The 20,210-nt window shown below is 43.5% G+C and overlaps 1 protein-coding gene across 10 annotated transcripts in view; it reads left to right on the top strand.

The window, feature by feature from the left end:
* Nucleotides 1–20,210, top strand: part of DTNB (dystrobrevin beta) — a 139,056-nt gene that overhangs the window by 81,868 nt on the left and 36,978 nt on the right. For 8 of the 10 annotated variants that reach the window (XM_021391889.1, XM_021391891.1, XM_021391890.1 and 5 more), the window contains 4 exons: nucleotides 674–761; nucleotides 9,875–9,960; nucleotides 11,307–11,420; nucleotides 15,230–15,326. In XM_021391889.1, the coding sequence (XP_021247564.1) occupies nucleotides 674–761; nucleotides 9,875–9,960; nucleotides 11,307–11,420; nucleotides 15,230–15,326 (385 nt within the window). Of the gene's footprint in view, nucleotides 1–673; nucleotides 762–9,874; nucleotides 9,961–11,306; nucleotides 11,421–15,229; nucleotides 15,327–20,210 lie in introns of those variants that run through there. The other 2 variants (XR_002436908.1, XR_002436911.1) reach the window with 1 other exon arrangement.

Here is a 20,210-nt window from a genome sequence, read left to right as displayed (position 1 = left end):
ACGAGGTGTTGGTGAATCCCACATCAAACACCAGGAGCAGCCTTGGGAAGGCTGTGCTGCAGCACGAAACACGTTGCTCATTTCCATGCTAATGCTGGTTTTCAGCTAACGATGTTTTGGTTTACATAACTAATTGGCTGGCTCCCTGTTAAAGGGAGACCATGCTGAAAACCTTTGTGCAGCACTGCCGAGTTGTTCAGCCTGATGCTATCTGGATGTTGTCAGCTTGATCACAGTGCTGGCATTAGGTTCATGTTGTTTGGTGACTGGCTGTCCTGAGGCCAGGAGCTTCCCTCTGGACATGATGACCTTAGAGGTCTTTTCCAACCCTAACGATTCTAGGATTCTATTTAGGGACGCAATTTAGTGGGCATAGTGGTGATGGGTTGATGGTTGGACTTGATGATCTCAGAGATCTTTTCCAACCATAACAATGATATGATTCTAATTATGATTAGTTTATTAATTATTAAAGATTAATTATTTTTATCACTGAAAACCGGAGTATATGAATCATGGAGGAAATGCTATGAGAAGCAAAGTCTCAAGAGCAGCCCCGACTTGGAAGAGGGATGACAAAGAGCGTGCTGTAGGCTGTTCACATCACCTCTCTGTTTGCTGTGAGCGCAGTGCCCTGTCCCCCTGGAGCTGACGATTGTCCTTGTCCCCACAGCGTGCTGGACAGCCCAGGCCGGCTGGACGAGGAGCACCGCCTGATCGCCCGCTACGCAGCCAGGCTGGCCGCTGAGGCTAGCAACACGGTGAGTAAACGCGCCAGCCCCACTCTCTGTGTTCCTCTGCATTGCTGGGTGTGCAGTGCAGGGGGTGTATGTCAGAGTTTAATTAGTAGCTTGTTCAACATCTTCATCAGTGACCTGGATGAAGGGATAGAATGCACCTTTGGAGAGTTTGCTGATGATACAAAGCTGGGAGGAGTGAGTGGCTGTCACACCATACGGCTGTGCTGCCATCCAGCGAGACCTGGAGAGGGTGAGAGCTGGGTGGAGAGGAACCTGATGAGGTTCAACAAGGGCAAGTGTCAAGTCCTACACCAGGGGAGGAACACCCACATGCATTATGAGCTGCTGGAGAGGAGCTCTGCAGAGAAGGACCTGGGGGTCCCAATTAACCAACAGTTGACCAGTGGTAGACCAACAGTTGACCAGCGGTTGACCAATGGTTGACCAATGGTGGACCAACAGTTGACCTGGTTGACCACCATGAGCCAGGTCAGGGGAGATGAGAGAGTGCACAGAGCAGCCCTCCCTGTCTGCAGAAGAGAGAAGTATGCAGGTACCCGAGGAAAAGAAATTGTGGAGCAAATGTCATGGAATGTGTTTATGGAGAGTGAGAGAGCCTGAAGGAGAGGAGAGGAGGCATTTGTATGTTTACAAGTACGCTAAGTCAGTGTCTTCATCTTTTCGTTGCATCTTGCTGGAAATTTGTGCTAAATCACCTTCACTCTGTCAGATGGTGGAAGAATTCTTACTCTTGATTTCTTTTCTGGCTGTACTAATGAAAACTAAAGTGTCACAATATGGGTCTGAAAGGTCCCAATCATTTAAAAATCTATGGATCACCTCAACCTGTTTGTGTGTACTTTGTAGGTTAAAAATGAGGCAGCTTCTTTGGATGTAAAGGAGGCAACATTTAGAGCTTATGGAGACTTTTCAAAGGCCTTTGACGAACTACTCCTTCATTCCATCAGTCCATTCTGTCATTCCCTACATTATCTAGTAGAGTGATCCCTGGTGATGCTTTGTTATGACAAAGCATCACCAGAGACTGAAGTGTGGGGGAGAAAGAAGGCTGTAAGAGTAATGGTAGGGTGTTTGCTTTGTGTCCAGAGCTTAGTAGCAAGAACCTAAGTTTCTTTACTGAGTCCAGTGTTTTATTCACTTTATTCACAGCCAAAAACTACTGAGCAGCCAAAAGGGATACACTTTTCGTGTTCTGAAGAAATCAGATTCTTAGGTCCTCTTTCAAATGCTCTCTGCATCATGACAGCTTCTGATCATTTCTTGCCAATGGGAGATCTCCCTGGAGGAGCATCCTGGGGAATGTTCATGGTATGGGACATGGAACGGCTGAGATTTTCCATGTGCACTCCTTTCTTTTAAGATTCTTCTTATAACATCAAAGCAAAGAGATGGGAATAACTCAGAGGCTGGGAAATAATGACAACCCCAATCCAACAGCCATTCATTGATTTTACGGCTGCCAGCTTTACAGGCATGATCCAATAGGACAGGCAGGCAAGGAACTGATGTTATACATAGAGGAAAGAAACAGTGTAAAAGCATAAAAATATCACAGAAAAAAGAAGAACTGCAGAATCCTTGTGAGCTGAAATTGCTGATTCTTAATGATAGAAAAGAAGTTCTGACCCCTGATAAGGTGATGATAATGTTGGACAGGTGAGTAACAGTGGGAGATTTCAGCTACCCACATAGAGATTAAATGAGAGCCTTTTCAGAGGGAGAGGAGCTCATTTGGGTGCAATAAATGGCATCTCTGTGAACAACTTGTTTTATGATCTGCAAAAAGAATCTCTCTGGGATTTGGTCCCAAGTGGTGCACCAGGATGAGCTCATGCAGTGTTGGCAGTGTCCGCTGGTCGGTAGGAGCAGCCATCACACATGTGGGTATTGCAGCAGGAGGGAGCTCGCCAAGTAAATCCAGAATGCAGATACTCCATTTCAATAAGGGGAGCTATATAAAAATGAAACAATCAGAAAAAAAATCCTGAAATGAGTAGTCTGAAAAACATGAAACCTATAGCTGCTTGGAAACTGATCAAAATGCTCTACTAGAAGCCCAGGAAAGCAGCAAAAAGAAAACAAAACCAGACAAGAAGTTCTCTTTCTGGGTTAGTAAGAAAGCTAAGGGGATGTCCTAAGGTTGGCATTTGGGAAATGGAGAACTTGCCCAAATGAAAAGAACAAGAAGCCCATAAACGTGGCTGGTTAAATGTTAACCAGAAACTCAGGGACAGGAAGGGAATTGGAAGAGCACTTTCCAAAGGCTACTGAAGTCCAAAGCAAAAAGATTTTCAGTACCATCAAAGGAAGGATTCTAACCAGGGAATCGGCAAGGCTCTTTGAAGACCAAGGAGGGATGGGACCAAAGTGCCATAAAGGATCTGTGGAGTATTTGGAGACTTTAAAACCAAGACAGACCAGTATCTGCTGGGAATACTAGAGACAGACTGATGGGAACAAAAGTGTTCCTTGATGTCCTCTCCAGCCCTCCTTCTCTGATGTAATACACTTTATTTTTTTAACATTGACTGCTAGAAATTAAGAGGGCTCCAGATGCAGAGGCTGTTCATACTGCAACAGCCTGAGGCACGGTTGCTTATTCTCCTCTTTGAAGTGGCTGACAGTGATCACTTCTGGAAATTGTACAGTGGACGGCGTGGTGATGGATCTGACCCAGTCCATCAGCTTCTGCTTTTTCTCAAATTAGATAAAATGTTGAAGCTGCCTTCTGCAGGCTAGTTACTATAATAAATGTCACTTGTAATATGAATACAAATACATTCCATTAATGTTTTGTAGGGGAACAGTCTTTGCTTGAAGACTTACTGGGCCAAAATAATTTGAGGCGGATCTCAGAGTTAATTCTTGAAATCCAAGTCTGTTTCTTTGTAAAGAGGAAAAATGAATGGGCAGAGAGGAGAAGAAAGGGGAATGCATCATCTGTCACCCAATACATGTAATTTACTTACTCACTAGTGCAGCAGAGGCTCATGGCATGCAACCATTGCAGTTATACCCTGGTAGGCAGCAGTCCAGTCTGTTCACTGAGAAGAAGCTTTGTTTGGGTTGCTCTTGTTTTCTTCAAGCCAGTCTTCAGAGGACAGAATCCTTTTTATTGAGTTCAGGTTGCTTAGGACTATGCTTGGGCTTGCCAGTTTGGTCAAGCAGAGCGCTGTACGTTGAGGTAGCTCTTGGCTGGCCACAGACTGAGGAGATGGAAAGCAAAAGAGAGAAAAGCAGAAGGTGATGAGGGGAATAAAGTGAAGAAATCAACAGAAAGAACGCCAAACTTCACTTAAATCACTTCTTTCAAAGTCAGATTAGGGTTAGGGAAAGGTTCTGCCCCAGAGAGCGGTGGGCATGGCACAGCTCCCAGGGCAGCGAGCACAGCCCCAAGCTGCTGGAGCTCAGGGAGTGCTGGAACATCACTCTTAGATATAGTTTGGGTTTGGGTGGTGCTGTGTGAAGACACGGTTGGGCTCGATGGTCCTTGGGGGATCACCAGCATACTCCTGGCAGGGCTCTGCTGTCCTCGCTGCTAAAAAAGCACGAGCACCTAATAAATAGGAGAAAATACAAAATTATGGATGAGTGGTTAACTAGGTTGAGTTATGTGGATGAGTTAGCAATAATTAGGTTCTTGCCCACGCTGCTCTTTTTTGAAAACAGTGTGTGGTTGCCTTCTTCCCTCAACGTTAAGCACTACTGAAAGCCTGTCATCATCTCATCTCATTAAAGCTACTGTACCTACAACCTAAATAACGTTTGTAATATTCTCTTTAACTAATTTTTCTTCTTTCAGGCATTAGGTAATATTTCATACATGTTTTTTTAAAATAAGTAAAGAACAAGTGAATCAAAATTGCTGTCATACGTCTTTTCAGCATATATCTGCAGCTTCATTCTTGGATCTTCTCCTGCGCACAGGAGTTACATGAACCATTTTTTGTTGTTTCTTCTTCTCTGTCTTGATTATAAAGTACACTGTGACACTGCAGTGATGAAGAGGTGAAATACTGTTCCAGACTTCCATCACACAGTGCAGGCCTTACAGCAGGGAAATGGGAAGCTGATGCCCACGGGAAGCTTTAGTGGGTTTTGACAGGTTCTTCCAAATCCAGCTGATGGAGGAGTGTAACTGCTCGCCAAACTGCCTTTTTTGGGACTTGATTAAAAAGTGTCATTAAATCCTCTGCTTCCACCCCAAAAAGTATACAGTAGTTCCTTATGGTGAACCCCAGTCCAGCTTGGAGGGCCAGCATGGCGTCTCTCAAGCTTAATGCCCTACCATAGGAAAACTGGAGCACAGTGCTAGAAGGTTTCACTGTTCCTATATGATATGAAGGATTTGGAGTAGATTTTATAACCATCCTCTTATAGATTTCATTGCTGGGAGAGGATGGAGCTTTCCATTTGGGTGATCCTCAGAACTTTCAAGGTTTCAGCACTCATGCTGGGCAGCAGGAAAGCAGAAAGTCATGGCAGTTGTACTTTCAGTCACATTGGAGAGTTTACATAGCTTTGAAACTTTTTTTAATTTGACATTTTACTTTTTATAATAGCAGTCTTCAGCTTGAAAAGCTTTGGCTGTGGTCTTGCTACTGTTTGGTGTAAAACTGGAGACCTGTGTTATGATTCACTGTATCAAAAGACTTTTTACTTTTCAAGCCCCACCATACTTCAGAGTCCCCTTACCCTGAACGAACTCTGCAGATCATTTCTGCGTGGATCTGCAGGGAACAGGATTTGGCCATATTGTATTATTGCCTTAGGAACCTGTGTTCAGAAATGGTAAGCCATGTCCAGCAGGGCCGAGAAAAGATCTCCATGTTGCTTCTATGCAGTAGTAGTTGAGGTTATTATCTTTATGAGATAGTCACTCCTCCCCGAGAAGGAAAGCCACAAATAACAGGTTTCCTTCCCTGTGCTCTGGAGGAATTCATTCACTGAAGAAGTATTCACTGAAACCTGAAATGGTATCTGGTGGTGGGATGGTGGTGATGGGTCAGCAACTGGACCTGATGATCTTGGAAGTCTTTTCCAACCTCAGTGATTCTATGATTCTATGACTGAGTGGGCATGGTGGGGATAGATTGAAGGTGAGACTTGATGATCCTAGAGGTCGAACTTTTTCCAACCTTAATGATTTCATGATTCCATGATATCTCATACTTTCAAATTATCTCCCACTAGAAGTAATTAGAAAGTTTTCTCTCCCTGTACAGTCTGCTGCTTTCAGAAGACTGACAGCATCCTGGGATTGCTGTAAAAGATGAGCCAAGCTTCATTAAGCTGTTCACTCCACAAAGCAGTCTGCAGTCTTGAGAAAAGTAATGGCAAACTTTTTCAAGTCCACACATCTCTTGCAAACTCTTTCCTTATGAAATTATATTTTTCTTTATTGGCTGCAGCACCAAGATACTTGCCTGTAACAGAGGAAATAATTGCAACTCTCAAGTAGGTTGTAACAGTTTGGAGGATTATTGATCAGTGATGACTCAAGGAAAGATGACTCAAGGAAGGATTCAGGCTACTCATCCTGCAAGCAGAGTAACTGATAAGACATTTGCTTTTCAGATATTTTCAATTCTTGATCTACTGCTGGAAAAGTCACCCAAAAATGCAACCTGAGCACAAATACTTCTTCCCACCATAGAAAGAAATGGAAAAAAAATCAAAGATTGTGGCTTAAATTAGTTCTTTGTTAATGACATTGTGACAGTCAGGGATTTCTTTAGTTTCTGTGAAATAATATGGTTTTCCTCACAGGTGCTTGGAGGTTTATAAATCAATCTGAAAGAAGAGTGGTAGCAAGAATGATAAAGGAGAAAAAAGGAAGGGCGAAGAAAAAATCTCATCAAAGCGCCTGAGAAGTGATGGGAGCAGAAAAGTGTCTGGGAGTCAGATTTTTCTGGCTTGAAAGGATGAAGTTAGAAATGAATCAAAACAGGAGAGATAGGACGTTGTTTATTCAGGCTGCATCCATCAAGTTCACAAGCCTGAAAATAGAGAAGATCTCCAATCTCTTTAGATTTGATAGAAATATGAGTTATAGGATATCTGAGGGTGTTTTAGAGGAAGGTTGACTTATTTTTAGGGAAAAAAGTGTTCTGAGACATTCCTGTTTACAACACCGCTCTGTTTTGGAGTAACAGGTATGTTCCACTGTAGGTCAGTTCAGCTCTGGGCAGACATTTAGCCATGTAACTTAAAGAAAAGAAACAATGCATTGGAGTCCACTCCAGATGGAGTACATCGAGGCAATTTGTGCCAATCTGTAAATTCATCTACTGATAAAACAATTTTTCTGAATCCTAACTTAATTATTCCTTGCTTGGTTTGCATTCTCCTGCCTCAGGGGACATCAAGAATAATATACAGCTTTCCTCCTGGCAGTAAGCATTGTGTATTTCAGATTTTTTATGTTGTCTCCTCTCATTCTTTTATTCTCTTCCGCCTTTCAGTCCTTGCATATTGTCTTTGAATGGGGCAGCTGCCACATCTCTGGGCAACCTGTTCCAGTGCTGTGCTCAATCCTTTTGCCCCCCAGCTTGTATTGATTGTTGGGGTTGCTGTGACCCAGGTGCAGACCTTGCACTCGGCTTTGTTGAACCTCATCAGGTCTTCCTGGGCCCACTGCTCAGCCTGTCTAGGTCTCTCTGGATGGCATCCCATCCCTCTGGTGTGTCAACCACACCCCACAGCTTTGTGTCATCTGTAAACTGCTGAGAGTGCACTCATTCCCACTGTTGATGTCACTGATGAAGATATCACAGAGCACCGCTCCCAATACTGTCCCCTGAGGGACGCCACTCATCACTGATCTCCATCCGGACATTGAGCCATTGACCATCACTCTGGGAACAATCTCACAACCAGTTCCTCATCCATTGAACAGTCCACCCATCAAATCCATCTCTTTCCAATTTGGAGAGAAGGATATTGTGGGGTACCGTGTCAAAGGCCTTACTGAAGTCAAGATAGATGACATCAGTGGCTCTTTCCTTGTCCATTGACGCAGTGACACCATCATAGAAGGCTGCTAGATCTGTCAAGCAGGTCTTCCCCTTGGTGAAGCCATGCTGGTTCTCCAGTACCAGCTCCCTGTCTTCCATGTGCCTTAGCACAGCTTCCAGGAGGATCTGTTCCATGATGTTCCCCAGCACAGAGGTGAGGCTGACAGGTCGGTAGTTCCTGGTGTCATCCTTTTTACCCTTTTTAAAATGGATGTGATGTTGCCTTTTTTCCAGTCACTGGGGACTCCACCTGATTGCCACAGCTTTTCAAATATCATAGAGAGTGGCTTGGCGGCTACATCAGCCAGTTCCCTCAGGACTCCGGGATGCATCTCATCAATTCTTTGACAATGTGGCTCTGCAAAAGCATGACATTACTGACTCTGTATGATTTGCAAACCACTCGCTTTTGCAGATCCTTTTTTGAAAAACTGCTTCCTTCAGGTGTCAATGCAGTTGATGTGTTTAAAGTAAATATGAGCGTTTGCACTCCTCTTAATAGAATGCAACCTACTTTTTCCAACCATTTCTAGAATTTCTCACATAATTTGGTATTTTAGTCTTGTCCTCAAGAGTACTGCATGCTTGTCACAGTGTGGTACAGTCTGCAGATGTGAAGCAAATGCTTTATCGAATGGTAGTAAATTTAAGAGTAAAGGGAATGGCAGCGGCATTGAAGTGAAAGTGCAGGATGTTAATGGTTTCTCTCCTATACATAGGATTTGATTGTCATGGTGTAAGAAAGACTTCAACATGATTTCTTCTTAAAAACTCCACATAAACTGTCTTAGCAACAAAAACATAAAACTAGCGAGAGGGACACTTAAGTTTAGTGGGAATGGTAATGAGTTGATGGTTGGGCTTGATGATCTTAGAGGTCTTTTCCAACTTTAAGTATTCTGTGATTCTATGATTCCCTCTCTAAAGGTCCTTTTGAATCTCAGCAGCTCTGCAGTTTGGAGTTACCTTTGAACTTTGAATTGACCCTTGGAAGCAACAGAAAAACAAGAAAGCATTGAGCTGTCATGCAAAATATCCGCTGCGTGATTTCCAAATGATCTTTCAACATGTGATGATCGAGCGAGCAGCACGGGCTAAGTTCCTCTGCAGTGCTGCTTTTCTCCTGAGGATTTGAGCACGTTAGGTCATGAGGATGATTTCAGGCTTTGTACAGGATTTCTGAAGAAAGGAGTTGAGGATCAGATAGTTTAATTATAGGCAGCCGCCTTGTTTGCAGCGAAACCAAGTACTTCAGGGGAAGGCCAAGAAGCTGCAAATGGAGCAGGCCCATGCTTGTCTTGATGGCAGCAGGACATGGAGAGACCATGGGGATCAGCCTTGAGACTGTTTGAGGAGCGTCTCTCCGCTTTGTCCTGGTTCAGTCACTCTCCACCCATTTATTCCCCAGGAGCAGAGGTGATACCCAGCTCTTCCATCCATCTGGTGTATATCTACCATGATGGAAGCCATCTCCATAGATCCAAGTTCTCCCAAGGAGAACCTTTTGTATCTGATGGCCAGGACAGCTTTGAGTCATATGAGACCTCCTAAGCAGGTGTTCAAGAACTGTGGGGATGTGGCACTGAGGGACATGGTCAGTGGGCATGGTGGGGAGGGGTTAGGGTTGGATTTGGTGTTCTCAGAGGTCTTTTCCAGCCTGAATGATTCTGTGATTGAAAGTATCTGGCGTCTTCATCTCACAGCCCATCTACCAGGAGATTCTCCCAGAAACCACAGATTCCTCTTTAATTGCCTGATACTTTTCTTGGTGGTGTTGATAGCTGCTCGTGAAAAGTGTGCCAGCCACACAGAGACAGTGAAGCTTGAGAATCACAAAAGATAAAGGTCCTGAAAGACTTAATTTAATCCCAGCATCACTACTGAGCTGATGAACTGGAAGAAGGGGAGAAATGGGGCCTAGGGAAAGCACAAAAAGCACTGTAGTCAAATGTTCCCTCCCAGCACAGCTTTCCCCTCAGGGCTGTTGGTATTGCACTGTGTCAGTCAGGAAATATGGGACTGGATCCAAACAGTGTCACATGTGGTTAGCAGGTAATGAGTGCTGTGACTGATTTTCTTTTGTTCTTCATCCACCAGCCTCGCCCACCCACAGACCTGGGTTTCAACTTCGATGCCAACAAACAGCAAAGACAGCTGATAGCAGAGCTGGAAAACAAAAACAGGTAAAAACCAAGCTTTGATTGGTGGTGTTTTAGGAACAACATTTGGGTTTTTGCTTTGTAGTGTTCAATGTTCAAGCTTTTGTATTTTATCAAGCAGATTGTTTTCCTGCATCTTTTGTTGGAAGGTGCAGCTGCCTCATTAACTAGTGAGCTCAGTGCTGATGCAGCTGCAGTGCCTTTATTCCCCAAGAAACAAGTTGTTCTTCTGAACTGATCTTAAATAATCCCCTTAAACTCATCAGTACTGATTACCAGGAGCTCTGTATTGCTGCCCACCAGCCCAGCAAACCCCACAGCTGGGTAAGTTCAGGGGGCAGCAGGAGAACCAATCAGCTAGGTGGTGGAGCAGGTAGGGTGGATGAATATAACTTGAGAGGAATGAGGATTTTTTTTCATTTATTTTATTTTCCCTGGAAGACAGAAGAATCTAGAACAGGCTGCCCAGGGAAGTCGTCCGTGGAGATGTTTGAGACATGCAGATGTGGCACTAAGGGTTGTGGTCAGTGGGCATGGTGGGGGGGTTGGGGTTGGAGTTGGTGATCTGAGAGGTCTTTTCCAACCTGAATGATTCCATGATCTGAGAAAACAAGGAGGCCTGGAAAAAAGAGGAGATGGGCTGTAGATGGTTTACTCCTCTTGCTCTGGAGGGGTCATTAAGAAGAGATAACTCTATTTTTACTGTAATACTGCATTTGCCCTTCCTTGCTTCTTCAGCACCCCTATGTTGAGTTCGTGTTTCTCTGCCTAAGAGAAACCAAAAAGGTACTGCTCTAAAAAGCAAGCTGCTGAGCAGCTGCAGACAATGTGCTGTGTTGGGTCCCGATGCCATGTTATGCTGTGCTCAGGTGTCCCTGTCCATGGTCTTGGGAGCTGCCAAAGAATGTAATAGGGTTCATTTAAAGGAGTCCTGGTCTGGAGGGTTGGTAAGAAGTAAATGCTGTACGTTCAAGAGAGCCTGCAGGTACTTGAAATTATTCACCAAGATCCCAGATAAGGGAGATCTCAATCAGTGCTGTTAAGGAGCTGTGTAAGGAGAGCAGCTTGGCTGTCTCTTACATGCATTCCACTTGAAGGGTTTTGAAGAGTCATTGCCAGAGTACAGCACACAAGCAATATCCTACTTCTTATAACTTAAGTAGTAAATTTTCGGTGTGTATTACAGCAATTCATAAGGCTGTGCTAATGTACCTGTCCTGGATTCAGATCTGTGCCAGTCATATGTGAACAAAATTGCTGTACTTAGACTAAAGAGCGATGGCAAGAGTGCTTGAAGGGCTGTAACAGTGTTTTAAGAGCTGTGTAGAGGGTCACTATTCCTCTGTAATCTTCCCTTTTCATTTATATAGAGAGATACTGCAGGAAATCCAGCGGCTGAGACTGGAGCACGAGCAAGCCTCACAGCCCACGCCGGAGAAAGCCCAGCAGAACCCAACACTACTGGCTGAGCTCCGGCTCCTACGGTAATAGAAATGGCTGAAAAGTGGTGTGCAATTGTGTGACTGGTCTGCTCTGTAGCACAGATAGTGCTGACTCTTACCAGGGACATCATAAGGCAGGTGGTGGAGCTGTCATCGCCAGAGGCATTCAAGAGACGTGGAGATGTGGCGTTGAGGGACGTGGGCAGTGGGCAGCATGGGGGTGGGTTGGGGTTGGACCTGTGGATCTTGGAGGTCTTTTCCAACCGTAATGATTCTATGATTCTGTAATATCAGCATGTCTTCAGTAACCTCCAAGCTTTGCTTTGAGCTGCTGAATTCCAAAGAGTGACAGCCTAATGCAATTCTCCCTTTTAGAAGTGGATTTATAACTAAATAAAAATGTCTCTGAACATCAGTTCTCTTTGTACAGTTCAGAAAACTGTTTGCAAAGAAGAATAACTGAGAAGAAAAGCGGTATTAACTGCTTATTATGTATTGCTCAAAAGGGTCGAGTTGAAGATGAATGTGAGATTAATCAGCGAAACTCTGAAAGTTCCTGCCTGCAAGTATTCAGACAGACACCCACAGTTGGTGAACAATCTTCAAAGCCTCTTTAAGTTCACATTTTTAAGTGACAGGGAGAAATTGACGGTATTTATAGAATAAAGTGTTTCATAGTTTGGGTAGTCACAAGGGTGTTCTCTAGCTGTATTTTATTTCATCTTCTGTTACGAGTTAATTCAGAGCTGAACCTTCAAAAATTGTGTTTGTAATCTAAAGTAGGTTCTAAAATTCAAGCTCTTGGCAGCAACAGCTCTTTGAAAACTACACTGTATTCCATTTGCTGTTGTGTTTTTTTTTTTCTGTCCACTTATGAAATGGCACAATTGTAGGTTTTCCATAAAGTGCAGTGCTCTTGGAATGGAATCACTGCAACTGAAGACAGTTTCTGCATGGCATACTCTAGTCCTGTGCTGCAAAACATAAAGCTTTCGGCTTCTTTCATTTTTCATACAGAACCTACTATATTTTAGTACTTCTCATATCTCGCTGATATTTTCATTCTCTTACCTAATGACAGCAGCACAGAGATTTTCTAGCTATGTGCTTCACGTAGCTATGTGTGTATTTTGTAAGTGTTTAAAAACTGGAGAGGATGCGGAAGATATCAACAGAGGTTATGCAAGAGCTGCAAAAAGGGATATTGGGAGGCAGCTTGGTGTGTGTTTGCTCCAGCAGAGAAAGATGCAATAAGAACCAAGAGCTTAAATTGGAAACAAGGTACATTCAGACCACAATAAAAGCATGTATTTTCTAAAGTGAGGCAATAATCTCAAGAGCGGTGAGTTTTCAGTCTCCTGTAGGTATTCTTCCAAGATAAAGCTAACTGGGAGGAATTAGTCTTCTATTTTGTTAACAGAAATACCTGAATAGTCACTGCAGCCACTTCTGACCTTCAAGTTCATAAACGCGATTGTCACATAGGAGATGCACTGAAGAACACAAGGTTGAATGTACAGAAGAATGCATACACAAATGGCCGAGAGCCATTGTGATTTCCAGTCTGGCCTTCTGCATCACGTGGAGTTGGAATTTTTTCCCTGCAGTGATTCTGCCAGCCCCTTTCTGACTGTGCTGAAGCATCCATGTGAGACAGACACTCGAGTTTTTATTCTAGAATAATAGGATGATTAATGTGGGAAAAGACCTCTATGATCTCCGAGTCCAACCCCACCCCATCCCACCATGCCCACCAACTATGTCCCTCTTAGAGATGAAGGGAATACTAGGTCCTTTGATACCCTTCATGTGACTGTCAGTTTGTGTCTGTGCTCTGTCTGTGCTCAGAGGACTAAAAGTGTGTGTGTTATTTCTGACCTTCCCATGTCCAGTGCTGTTTCCAAACCTTCTCTCTCCTATTCTGAGCTGACCTTGCCTCCGATTTCATCTTAGCACGCGTTACCAAATCATCTCAATTGCTGTGTAGACTTTAGGCTACAAAAGCATGAAAACGTTAATCCATGGAAAATCAACTTCTCCCAGGTTGAAAAATCTGCAGACAACACAGCCCATAGGCATGAGTCAGCTCTACCACGTTGTTGGCAAATGTAACCTTGGATGAGTGCCCTGGTGTTCTTTGTTTCTTCTGCTTGCGAGCGCTCAGGATGCTCATTTATACACAGGTGCAATGAGCCGGTTTGTTCCAGGCATGTGCCTCAGAGTGCACCTCTCCATTTATGCCTCTGGAGGCTGACCTGTCATTTTTATTTTATAACATTGAACGTCTTTTGTCACTGATAAACAGTTCCCCTTCTTTCTTCTCCAAAAGTCATCAAAAAAGAAAGCAGGTGATGTCAGCCAAAATCAGATAGACACATTGTTGTTGATTCTTAATTAACGACTACACTGAAAGAGCTCTATATATTCGATATGTTGATTTTTACATCATTTGTGGAGTCATAGAATGGCTTGAGTAGGAAGGGACCTTTAAAGACCACCTGGTCCCACTTTCCTGCAATAAACAGGGACACCTACAGCTCCATCAGGTGTTCATACTCCAGGTGACAGTGCATATACAGTCATGGTGGAGTTGGATGCAATGACCCTTATGGGGCCCCTCCAACTTGGGATATTTGTGATTCTAAGATCTCCTTGTTGCCTTATTTTTTGTGATAGGTTTGGACATTTAATAGCCACATTCTTCAAAATATTAAAAAAAAAAAAAAAAGAAATGCCTAAAATAGCAAATACTTCATAGTTTTCTGTACTTTTAAGAACCAGTATAGAAAGAATTCTGTAATGTGATCTGGGCAGTTTTCTGGTTGGGGTGAGTGCTTGTTGTATGCCACATTCACAGTCACCATAACAAAAGTTTGCCACACTCAATGGATTGATGCAGTCTAAGTTCCAGATTCTGACGTTCAATTGGTTATTGGAATTCCCAGAATGCTGTATCCATTGCACATCATGGAAGACCACAGATACCATCCAAAAATTCAGTCTGAAGTATGTGGTGCCTTTAACTCTGGAGTAAGACATTGTTGTATTCACAAAAATAACCATGAATGAATGGATAAGCCTTCCCCATCTGTTTTTCCTTACCGTTATTTATTAATACCTATGGCTGTGATTTGTGGGGTCCGGCATTTCTTAAATCGTATCAGAGGGTGAACTTCTGACACGTGTTGACAGTTTGTCTTTGAATTTCCCTTTATATTAGCCACTATTTTTTTACATATAAAACAGAACCATATGGCCACATTTCCTTACATCTCCCCCAGATAGGCATCTGCAGAAGTGCAGTGGTTTTCGAATGCCAAGGAAAGGGAAAGACACTTATTGCCTCCTATTCTTGTCCATGGGTTCTGGTCTCAAAGGCTGCACGTCACATTGCTGGGCAGAAATAGCTCTGCTGAGCCTCCATCCAGAGAGGTGATAGCACGGTGCTGTTCCTCTCCAAACATCTGCAGCTTTTTCTACTCCTTTCTGCTCTTTTCCTTTCTTTCTTTCCTCCCATAGCTCATTCTGAAGGCTCTGCAGGATGCCTGGCTCTGATGTGCGGAGTGTTCTGAAAAGGAAGCTGGCTTTTTTCTCAAAATACAGCCCTCTGAAAAGAAAAATAAAGAAAGAAAAAGGCTTCCTACTACCAAGATGTTAACTGTAGATTTTTAGATTATAAGTGGAAAGATTGTTGCATATAGGATTCATGGCCGTTGCACAGTATTTTGCTGTATTTTTATAAACTGAAAGCAGGAGGGAGTGACAAAATAAAGCAGCTATATCTGTGAATTTCCTGAATTTCTAAATACTCAGTGTTTCTTTTCTGACTTTTTTTCCCATCACCTGAACAGGCAGAGAAAGGATGAGCTGGAGCAGAGGATGTCTGCGCTTCAGGAAAGCAGAAGGGAACTGATGGTGCAGCTCGAAGGGCTGATGAAGCTGCTCAAAGTAAGGCACTGGGGGTCGGAAATGCAGCACGTCCTCTCCACAGTCAGGGATTCACTGTTCTGACACTCCTGTATAGCTGGTCTTACACTTACAAATACTTTATGAGGAATAGAAGGAATGTGCAAAAAGTCAGTTCCTTTCGGGCTCTGCATATTGGTGCAGATGGTCAATGATATTTCAGGTTCATATGCTGCTTTTTGGGTTAAAATACCAAGAACATTGGAAGGTTTTGGAGAAGCGTTAGATTTGTTAATCATCTGCATGATGTTCTGGGTAACGATTCCATTCTTCTGAGCGTAACTGGAGAACACATTATATTCAGAGTACAGCTCCTCATGGCAAAGCATGGCAGCATGTTTCACAAAGCAGTAGTGCACCAATCCATTGCTGGTAGGGTCTCTTTGTTTCATCATTTGGTGGTGTTCTAATCTATAGCATATGTTATTCTTTGGATTTCTGATTATTCTTTTCAGAGCCCACTGACAGAGTTGAGGTCACAGTTGATCACCAGACTCGGAAATATTGTTGTGCACTTCTTTTTTCCATTCTTCAAATTGGACACAGGCCTCATTCTATAAAACGAATGGGAAAACATTGTCCTTATTCAAAGTGTTTTTGGTCTAAGAGATGCAATATGCAATGGGAAAAATGGGAGAGGGATGAGGAAGAACTTCCCCAGGAGGACACTGAGGCAGTGGAGCAGTACCCAGAGGGACTGTGCCATCTCCATCCTTAAAGGTTCTGAGACCCAACTGGACAGAGCCTTGAGCAACCTGCTCTGGGATGAAGTTGACCCTGTCCTGGGAGGAGGTTGGACTGGAGACCTCCTGAGGTCCCCTCCAACCTGAGTTATCCCAAGAGCCTGTGACTGTTTTGTCATTACTTGGTTTTACGTGTTGCATTACGGTTGGACTTGATGATCTTTTCCAACCTTAATGATTCTACGACTCCATATGGTTCTCCCTCCATTAAATGAAGGAGTTCTTAGTATCCCTGGTTTTTCCCTTTGCAGATACTCACCTCACTGTTGGCACTTTTCAATCTTTTCTCTGAAATCCATGGTTGTCCTGTTCTTACTGCACTTGATGTGCTTTGTTTGTTTGTACAGTGCTAACTAGTTAATGGGATGTCACCAGTAAGTTCTCTCGTAGTAAAATACATTGCATCTGTGCAGCTCCTGTAGAAGCCAAACTTGTAATGCAATCAAATAACAAAATCAGATTTATTTGTCAAGATCTATTTTCCACGAAGCTGTAAACCTTCATGTATTGCTTATGACTCGAGTCTTGTGTCGGCGCGTCAGTGAATTAATAACAGGGCAAGATGTTTACGCTTATTGAGTTGTCTTATCACCCTTTTTGAAAATCAGTAGTACAGCACATCCCAATCCCTGGTATTCTGGGGTCTGTTAATTTTTACCTTGGCTGGACTAGATAACCCCTCATGTAATTACAGCCCTGTTGATCTAAAAATACGAGCAGATCCTCTTTAACACCTTTTCTCATTATTGGTGGAAAGTATTTCTCTGACTGCTGACGGAAACTATGAGGGGGAAGTACTTCATCCTCCTATTACTCAAACACAGAGAAGAAGCAGTAATTCCTGTTCCCATATTAAGAATTTTACCATCTTTGCTATCAAGAAGCAATACACACCACCTCAAGGTGTTGTTTTGTTTCTGGTATGTGTTCATTTCCAAGTCTCCTTTTTGGTGGTTTTAGCCCTGTCAGACACGAATTTTTAGTTCAAGATTTAGCTTCTCTTGTCATGCGGTGCACTTAAAAGTTTTCATTTATAATTTAGATCAGCTGTTAAGCTTTTATGGTTTTTTCTGTTTTCTTATACAGTATTTTCTGCATTTTTAATGCTGCCTTCAGTTTACCATTTAGAGTTGGACTGATCTTAACTTTGGTTATCCGAATGTCTGGTATCCCAGCTCCCTCTGTGAATGGGAAGGGAGGAAAGTCATTGTTGTTCTTTGGGGGTTCATCTGTTTTTTCATTAAATATAGAAGGAGACAAGGTGATTAACTGATATTGGGCACCTTTGTTTTCACTGTGTGCTGTTAGGTATGATGAAAATGAGGAGTTTTCACTCTACCCTGATGATTTATCCAGCGCCATTTGCAACAGAATTCCTTTACATCTTTGCTGCATTTTTCTCTCTCTGCCATTTCGTTCATTTTCTCTTATGACCTCTCTACATCGAAAATTGACTCAATGTAATGCTTGGCCTGGGCCAGCCATTAACCCACCCCCACCGTGCCCACTGACCACGTCCCTCAGTGCCACATGCCCACGGTTCTGGAACACCTCCAGGGACGGTGACCCCCCCACCTCCCTGGGCAGCCTGTGCCACTGCAGCACTGCTCTTTTAGAGAAGAAATTCTTCCTAATATCCAACCTGATGTCCATCTGCCCATGCTGCTGCAGCCTGCCCTGCAGTTGTTCTTCATACAGAGCTCCACATTTTTCCTTGTTCTTCTGCCTACACGTGCTGCAGCCGGTAACTTGGCATCATCAGGAGGGCTTGGTTCCACCATGGTGGGCACATGTTGGAGGTTTGTCCTGGAGGAGAAGCTCTGGTTGCATTCAGCTGTTCTCTAAGTGCTCGTGCTGGTATTTTGCTGCACTGCCCAGTGCATCTTGAAGCACATTGTGAGCTCCTTAGGGCAAAGTTGTGTTCCTCAAATCAACACTCACCACCAGATGACCACAAAGCTCCATCCAGAGGTCAGCCAGCACCAGTTTCATAGAATTGTGGAATATCCAAGTTGGTTATTAGGAAAAAATTCGTATCCAAAAGAGTGGTCAGGCATTGGAACAGGCTGCCAAGGGAGGTGTTCAAGAAAAGGGTGGATGTGGCACTGAGGGACATGGTCAGTGAGCATGGTGGGAATGGGTTGGGATTGGACTTGGTAATCTTGAAGGTCTTTTCCATCCTCAATGATTCTGTGAATCTGTGATTCTGTGATTCTATCCCGAATTGAAAGGGATCCATAAGGATCACCGAGTCCACCTTTTTGGCAGCCTGCCCATCTCTCATCTGCCCGCAGTGTCTTCAGCTGCTCTGTTCAAATCATTTTTCTCTTCTTTTCCTCATCCAGGCAGTTGGCCTAGCTGTCCATTTTTATCCTGAAGTCTCATGTAATCACCTAGTGCCATTAGCCTGCACTCTTGTAATAAGCAGTCAGCGGTGATGATTGTCTGCCTTCTTGCAGGGCTTTTGCCTTAAGCTAGGAGGATGTTCAGCAGACAGATCCCATTTCACTTTTTTCTATATCCTCAGTGGTAATTTCCTCACTGGCTGATTTGATGATTTATCTCACAAGCACTTGGTTCTTCTTGCAAAGCACCGCGTGTCCTGAGAAGTTTTTTGTTGGTTTTTTTTTCACATCTGTAGTTAATGCTAAAGCCTCATTTTTCAAACTAACAACTTTTTTTTTGTGGAGTGGAGATTGTTTAAGATCTTTTCCCTGACTTGGCTCACCATCTGCTCCTGTGAGTCCCTGCACTGGGAGAAGGAACAACTGAAAACACGTGGGAGCAAGGGAAGGGCAAGGTTCATGGCTCAAGGGCACCAGGTTCTGCTGCATCAGTACCCAAATGTGCACCTGAACCCGACATCTTGGGAGAAAAACCATTTCTGGGTATCCACTCAGAAATGAGGAATTATGTGGTCATTTGTTACCATACATCTCTGCAGCGCCCTCAGGAACATGTCATTATCCTTTGGGGTAGTGGTTGGTGAGAAGAATGCACTCTAAATTTGAGGTCAGGCTCTGGCTGGTCCTCCTCAGACAGAACCTAAATGAGAGGAGGTAGATAAGGGGATCCCAGCTTTCAAGGTCAGAAACAATTTCTATTCTATGAATTTTAATTCCATGAACTTCAGTTCCTTGAGCTACTTCCTGGGGAGATGCACTGGGGAGCAGACCTACTGCTCTCTGCATTCCATGCAAAGCCACCACTGGGGAGAAGGCATGCTGTTTCCCTCAAAAAAAGCTGGAATTGCTAATTCTGCGCACAAAAAAAAGCACACTGTCAACCTTTCCTTCTAATGCATGCTGCTGCTGCCCCACCACAGCTGCTGCATTCCTCCATGGAAACAAACTCGTGTAACAAACACGGTGTGCCCACTGCTATGGAATCCATTGTTATATAGGCAAGGACAAAATCTGTGAAACCATTTGACTTATGAAAGTAACTCTCAGCTATGTGGTATTTCAGTGATTGCTATGATTTTGCACTGTGACACGAGAAATCCTTGTATAGTTGACATTGGAGTGTGATCCCACTGGCCCAGAAGGATCGTAGTATGCATTTCTCTGAAACAAAAGAGGATAAATTCATCCAAATTTCACCATTTTTAGTCTTTCAAGTTAGCATGTTCCATACTGATCCAAGTTGAATTGCAACAGCAATATTGTTCTCTCCATCTTTTTACCTACTCCACATCTTTGATTCTTGTGTCTCCCAGTTTGTCTACTCCCACTGTAGATATGATTTAGTTCTAAAACCCAAAGAGCCCACCTCTCTTAAATTTGCCCCAGTCTGCAGAGCTCACTCCAGGCCCAGTGGTCACTCCGTGATCAAAAAGGTGATATTTTACCTCTCAGGTTATGACATTTTCGGTCTTTGTGATGGCAGAGAACCAAAAGCAGTGCACTGATTGCACACCTCAGGTGGTGTTGGCAAACTTTTCAGTCTGAAAGCAAGATTATTTTGAAGACATCTGGAGAGTTGTTTCTGAGTCTAGGACAGGAAGAGAGTCCAGTTGACATTCTGCTTCAAAGTCCACAGTGATACCCATTCCATGTTTTTCACATTCCCAAGCACCGATGGCCCTTTTAGACAAGAGTCGTCTTTTAGAATGGGACAAAAT

Source organism: Numida meleagris, chromosome 3, assembly GCF_002078875.1.
Source record: "Numida meleagris isolate 19003 breed g44 Domestic line chromosome 3, NumMel1.0, whole genome shotgun sequence".
Lineage (NCBI taxonomy): Eukaryota > Metazoa > Chordata > Aves > Galliformes > Numididae > Numida > Numida meleagris.
Note: the sequence above shows the minus strand (reverse complement) of the source record. Positions and strands in the feature narration are given on the sequence as shown.